Source organism: Eriocheir sinensis, chromosome 22 (genome assembly GCF_024679095.1).
Source record: "Eriocheir sinensis breed Jianghai 21 chromosome 22, ASM2467909v1, whole genome shotgun sequence".
Taxonomy (NCBI): Eukaryota; Metazoa; Arthropoda; class Malacostraca; order Decapoda; family Varunidae; genus Eriocheir; species Eriocheir sinensis.
Window position 1 is genome coordinate 859697 of NC_066530.1, and position 6717 is coordinate 866413.

The 6717-nt window shown below is 45.2% G+C and overlaps 1 protein-coding gene across 50 annotated transcripts; it reads left to right on the forward strand.

Moving 5' to 3' along the window:
- The first annotated feature begins 503 nt into the window (after positions 1-503).
- On the forward strand, positions 504-4109 carry LOC127001880 (uncharacterized). Of its 50 annotated transcripts, none has more exons than XM_050867104.1 (5): positions 504-1914; positions 2770-2816; positions 2868-2918; positions 2970-3020; positions 3072-4109. In XM_050867104.1, the coding sequence occupies exons 1-5, from the start codon at positions 1209-1211 to the stop codon at positions 3480-3482; spliced, it is 1266 nt and encodes a 421-aa protein (XP_050723061.1). In that variant the 5' UTR covers positions 504-1208; the 3' UTR covers positions 3483-4109. The 50 variants fall into 50 exon arrangements, with proteins under 50 accessions (XP_050723061.1, XP_050723060.1, XP_050723048.1 ...); XM_050867116.1 differs by having other exon boundaries at positions 506-1914; positions 2770-3020; positions 3123-3173; positions 3276-3326; positions 3378-4109; XM_050867114.1 differs by lacking the exons at positions 2868-2918; positions 2970-3020 and adding an exon at positions 2919-2969 and having other exon boundaries at positions 506-1914; positions 2770-2867; positions 3072-3122; positions 3174-4109.
- The last annotated feature ends 2608 nt before the right edge of the window (positions 4110-6717 follow it).

The window sequence follows — 6717 nt, forward strand, 5'->3', positions numbered from 1 at the left end:
GTCCATCATCGATATCATTAACATAAATTAAGAAGAGCATGGGGCCAAACACTGATCCTTGAGGTACGCCGCTTCTGACATCGAGCCAGTTAGATGTAACACCGTTTAGAACTACTCTGTTTCCGCTCAGGGAGCCAGTCCGCAAGCCAATTGTGAATGTTACCCGAGATACCGTGCGCCAGTAGTTTGCTGAGCAATCGAGGAGGAGGAGGAGGAGGAGGAGGAGAAGGAGGAGGAGGAGTCATAACTTCGTATCACACACACTTAGACTTTCATTATCTCCTATATTTCCCTTGTTTCTTCACCTCTCTCTCTCTCTCTCTCTCTCTCTCTCTCTCTCTCTCTCTCTCTCTCTCTCTCTCTCTCTCTCTCTCTCTCTCTCTCTCTCTCTCTCTCTCTCTCTCTCTCTCTCTCTCTCTCTCTCTCTCTCTCTCTCTCTCTCTCTCTCTCTCTCTCTCTCTCTTCATGCTTTCTTTCTCCTCCATTCTTTTCTGATTTTTTCCTTCTTTTGTTTGCCTCTTATTCTTATTCTTTAATTTCTTCTTGTTATTCTTCTTCCTCCCTCGTTCTTCTTTCTTTTCCTTTGTATTCTTTTCTTCTTCTCTCTTCCCTTTCGTCTCCATGCTTTCTGATTACTTCTCTTCGTCTGCTGCCAGAAAGACAGAAGTGTATTTTTAAATGTATCAGCGCCTCAGTTTTTGCCTGTTTGAAAAGCCTTTATCACAAGTTGCTGAGATTTTCACGGACTGTCCTGTGATTCCAGTGATAGTTTTACAGCTCCTGCACCTTCAACAGAGAAACTCACCCGTGGAAACCCGGTTGATCTCCGTGGCATCGAAAAATAGTCGTAATTGGAGCCAGGATTAAGTTGTGCCGAGGCGTGAACTACAGGCAGTCACGCACGTAACATCCTGTCACCTATCTGGAAACCGTAGGAAAAGTATCTAAGAGTCACACAAACCGGCACAACCAGTTCTCCCGAGTGTCTCTCGTCCTGCCGTGAGTGGTTGCTGCTCGCTGAGTTGTCTCTCCTAGCTGGTAAATTAAAGGGAGACCTCGACTCGCTGCTAAGATACGAGAGTGAACACTTCAGCAGTCTGTAGAAGCTCAACACTCAAGACTCAACACTCTCTTCCCCTGCACACACACACACACACACACACACACACACACACACACGCACACACGCACACACACGGTGAGCCACGATGAAGGCTTCACTGTCCTTACTCGCGATGCTTCTTAAGACATATTTTCCTGCAGTCGGAGCTTCCTCCAGCCCCGCCCCGGACACGCGCTGCCCCGCCAGTATTACCATCTCGGGGGATGAGGAATGGGCGAACATTACCACCGTGCAAAATAAGTCGCACGACTGGGGCACCGTCTTCTACATGAGCCCTGATCCAGGCTTCAGGGGCGTCATGCTCGTGGCGGCGGGCGATGCCTGGCAGCACGACGCCTGGTTCACGCTGGACAACACTTGCTTCCCTCGGCACGCACAGTGGTGGAGGTTGGCGGCACGTGTATGGAGAATGATGAACGATGACACCAACAGTGATAACTATCTTGTGTTTATAGTAAAGATTGGTGATTGTGCTCTTAAGTGCCGCAGAGGAGGCTTCCGCGATCCCATGAATGTTAATGTTGCTGCTCAGGGGCCCTCAAGGTGGAGATTAGGTCACCCGGAGCCATGCACTGTAGAAGGAAACACAACACAAAACCCCTCATTGATAAACTGCACCACCACCTTTACAACCACCACCACCACCACCACCACCCCTACAACCACCACCACCACCACCACCACCACCACCATCGCCATCATAGTCGTGCCGGTGATGATTGGTGTTGCTGTTGTTGTTGTTCTGCTAGTGGTGGTCATCAAGTGTTACCGGCAGCGAAGGGGAAATCCAGGTAAATCTCTCTCTCTCTCTCTCTCTCTCTCTCTCTCTCTCTCTCTCTCTCTCTCTCTCTCTCTCTCTCTCTCTCTCTCTCTCTCTCTCTCTCTCTCTCTCTCTCTCTCTCTCTCTCTCTCTCTCTCTCTCTCTCTCTCTCTCTCTCTCTCTCTCTCTCTCTCTCTCTCTCTCTCTCCAGAGGAGAAAGCAGCTCAAGTGCGAAAACAAATGAAATAAAAAAATCCCGCTAACTACTTCTCCAGTAGTGTGTGTGTGTGTGTGTGTGTGTGTGTGTGTGTGTGTGTGTGTGTGTGTGTGTGTGTGTGTGTGTGTGTGTGTGTGTGTGGGTGTGTGTGTGTGTGTGTGTGTGTGTGTGTGTGTGTGTGTGTGTGTGTGTGTGTGTGTGTGTGTGTGTGTGTGTGTGTGTGCGTGTGTGTGTGTGTGTGTGTGTATTTACCTAGTTGTATTTACCTACCTAGTTGTGAAATACAGGAAAAGAGCCGTACTAGGCTCGTGCTGTCCCGTCTCCATAACGCTTATTATCCAGTTTGGCTTTAAATTCATGAATCGTTTTTGCACACACAGTCTCCTTGTCAAGTCCGTTCCATGTTGTTATGCTTCTGTATGGAAAACTGTGTGTGTGTGTGTGTGTGTGTGTGTGTGTGTGTGTGTGTGTGGAGAGAGAGAGAGAGAGAGAGAGAGAGAGAGAGAGAGAGAGAGAGAGAGTTTAGTAAAAAGCAGCAGTAGTAGCAGTAGTATTAGTATTAGTAGTAATAATAGTCGTAGCAGTAGTTATCATAGTAGTAGTAGTAGTAGTAGTAGTAGTAGCAGTATTACTGTTATCAGTCCCAGCATGTCCTCGCCTCACCCACAGATGTAAGGATGCGATTCCAAGGTGTCCCGTCCGCCAGCGAGAGCGTGGTGGTCGAGAACAGCCTGTACGAGACCGTGGACAACACCCGCAGGACCGAGGTGGTCGAGAACAGCCTGTACGAGACCGTGGACAACATCCGCAGGACCGAGGTGGTCGAGAACAGCCTGTACGAGACCGTGGACAACACCCGCGGGACCGAGGTGGTCGAGAACAGCCTGTACGAGACCTTGGACAACACCCGCAGGACCGAGGTGGTCGAGAACAGCCTGTACGAGACCTTGGACAACACCCGCGGGACCGAGGTGGTCGAGAACAGCCTGTACGAGACCGTGGACAACACCCGCAGGACCGAGGTGGTCGAGAACAGCCTGTACGAGACCTTGGACAACACCCGCAGGACCGAGGTGGTCGAGAACAGCCTGTACGAGACCGTGGACAACACCCGCAGGACCGAGGTGGTCGAGAACAGCCTGTACGAGACCTTGGACAACACCCGCGGGACCGAGGTGGTCGAGAACAGCCTGTACGAGACCTTGGACAACACCCGCAGGACCGAGGTGGTCGAGAACAGCCTGTACGAGACCGTGGACAACACCCGCAGGACCGAGGTGGTCGAGAACAGCCTGTACGAGACCGTGGACAACACCCGCAGGACCGAGGTGGTCGAGAACAGCCTGTACGAGCCCTTTGAAAACGTGAGGAAGCCGCGGTAAGGGAGAAGGGAATGGAAGAGGGAGATGAGGAGCAAGCGTGAGAACATGGCAGCAAAAGCCTGTCGGTTCATCACGAGGCTGCCTGCTTTAGCGACAGTGTTAATCCGTTCGTCACCACTTGAGTGACCTGCGGCACAGACTAAACCACTTTTGTACGTACATACGCGCGGGCACGTTAACTTCACCCGTGACGCAGCAAAGTGCGATCCTGAAAGAAAATTATCGTTTTCGAGCAAACTACTCCTGCAGGAAGGCTGTCCCAGTGGCGGTCGGGTCTTCGAGAAATAACTCCTGCCGATATCTGTAAGGTGGGCGAGACGACGCATCCCCAGCGTATGGCCCCATTGATTAGTGGATTGGTGTCTATACTGAATCACTTCGCTTGCGGGAAGGGGAGCTGGAGGACGAAGATGAAAAAGAAGAAGAGGAGGAGGAGGAGGAGGAGACTTATGACGAGGTTCCCTGCTTTGTTCGTTAGACGGGGACTTGAGGGGACACGAAACAGTTTATCACGTGTGTACGCGGCCATGGGGACGTTGAGGCGCTGACGTGTGCTGAGAATGATGACGAGAAGATGAACGAGATGGAGACGAAGACGAAAAAGACGAAGACGAAGAAGACGAAAAAGACGAAGAAAAGAAGAAGAAAAAAGAGAAAAGTCTCTCTCTCTCTCTCTCTCTCTCTCTCTCTCTCTCTCTCTCTCTCTCTCTCTCTCTTGCCCTTGGGACCATTGGCTGGACCTGTTCTGTCGGTGGTGTCGTCCGCCGCCCTTTTACCACACTTCAGTCACTAACGGGCGGGTCAGCTGTGGTCGGGGGAGGTCACGCTGTCGGTTTCGTGCATTACTGGCGGCGAAAACATTAAAAACTTGGAAACATCAACATTATCTGTGCCTCTTACTAAGACAATCATGCCATACATGTGCTGTGTGCCTTACTGTGAGGCAAACTTCAAAACAGGACCCAAAGTGAGCGTGTTTTCCTTCCCCAAGACCAGAAGCTGTCCGCCATGTGGCTGCGTGCCCTCAGAAGCCGCAGGACAAGTGGACACATTGCTGTGTGTTCAGTACTGTCGGACAAGTATCGTTAGTACAGCCAGTGGGTTTAAAATCCAGAACGGATGTATTAAATAAAGGAGGATGAGGGTTTAGCCGGCATTAAAACAGCCAATAATATAGTTTACAAAATAGCCTGTACTACCCATGTATTATATGTGAATATTCTTTGATGTGAATATATGAAAGTGATGCCCTATGATAGGAATGTGACTATGTGACATGCATATGTATATGGTACAAATAATTAATAAAGAATATAATATGAATTTGATATGATTCTTTAAATATGCCGTGCCTATAATACATAATGCGGAAATGAATACAAATAACATGATACAATTCTATGAGTATAAACATGTAACATGGATATGAATATAGACGTAAAAGATAAGAATTCATGATATGAACATGAATACAATGAGGTTATATGATATGAGTAAGGAATGAATATGACTAGCCACCATATGACTGGGATGTGACAGGCTGTTATCAATATGAGTGTGATGTGATTATGAGGATATGACATGACACGGACACGACGAAAAAAAAACATGTTATCTGATGTGAATGTGTTATGCTGTGTGAAGGTGAATTTGAACATCACGTGATAAATATGACATCTATATGTACTAAATGATAGGATACCAATTTTACAACCGGCTTCAAGAAATGGAGATAGCCTGCTTCTACACTTCCTGCATCTCTCTCTCTCTCTCTCTCTCTCTCTCTCTCTCTCTCTCTCTCTCTCTCTCTCTCTCTCTCTCTCTCTCTCTCTCTCTCTCTCTCTCTCTCTCTCTCTCTCTCTCTCTCTCTCTCTCTCTCTCTCTCTCTCTCTCTCTCTCTCTCTCTCTCTCTCTCTCTCTCTCTCTCTCTCTCTCTCTCTGTCTCTCTCTCTCTCTCTCTCTCTCTCTCTCTCTCTCTCTCTCTCTCTCTCTCTCTCTCTCTCTCTCTCTCTCTCTCTCTCTCTCTCTCTCTCTCTCTCTCTCTCTCTCTCATGTCTATTATCCCATTTCATTATTATGTTATTCATCATTTTCTTCTTCTTCTATTTCCGTTTCGTTTTCTCCTTGTTACTGTGTTTATTGTTGTTCCTTTTCTCTTCCTTTCGTCTTTCTGTTCCTCCATAATTCTCTTTCCTTTGTTTCTCTCTCCACTTCTTTCTTGTCTCGCCTCCTTTATTCGTCTTTTGTCTCCTTCCTCTCCTTGTCTTTCCTTTCCTCCGTTCCGCTCCTGTTGTCTTCTCTCCTCCCTTCTCTCTCCTCCTTCTTTATCGCCCCTTTCTTCATTCCCTTTCCTTGCTGTCTTTCTCTTTCCCTTCTTTCTTCTCTTCCTCCTCTGTCTCTTTTGTTTTATTCTTGAGGTTTTTTCTCTATTTTCCCTCCTCCTCCTCCTCCTCCTCTTTCTCCTCCTCCTTCTCCCCCTTCTCTTCTTTTATCTCTCCCTCTCCTCCTCTCCATATCTGCCTCGCATCCGCTTCTGAACTCTCTCTCTCTCTCTCTCTCTCTCTCTCTCTCTCTCTCTCTCTCTCTCTCTCTCTCTCTCTCTCTCTCTCTCTCTCTCTCTCTCTCTCTCTCTCTCTCTCTCTCTCTCTCTCTCTCTCTCTCTCTCTCTCTCTCTTCTCTCTTCTTCTTCTTCTTCTTCTTTTCTGATTCTAACTCCTATAGCATAATAATAATAATAATAATAATAATAATAATAATAATAATAATAATAATAATAATAATAATAATAATAATAATAATAATAATAATAATAATAATAATAATAATAATAATAATAATAATAATAATAATAATAATAATAATAATAATAATAATAATAATAATAATAATAATAATAATAATAATAATAATAATAATAATAATAATAATAATAATAATAATAATAATAATAATAATAATAATAATAATAATAATAATAATAATAATAATAATAATAATAATAATAATAATAATAATAATAATAATAATAATAATAATAATAATAATAATAATAATAATAATAATAATAATAATAATAATAATAATAATAAGGAGAAAAGGACACGGAAAAATGGAATGAAGAAAATGATGAATAAAGTAATAATGAAAATAAGAGAGAGGTCATTCCGAAGAGAGAGGCATTATATTCATTATTGTTTCTCTTCTTTTTTTTTGCCCTTGTGTTGTTTCCTTTACT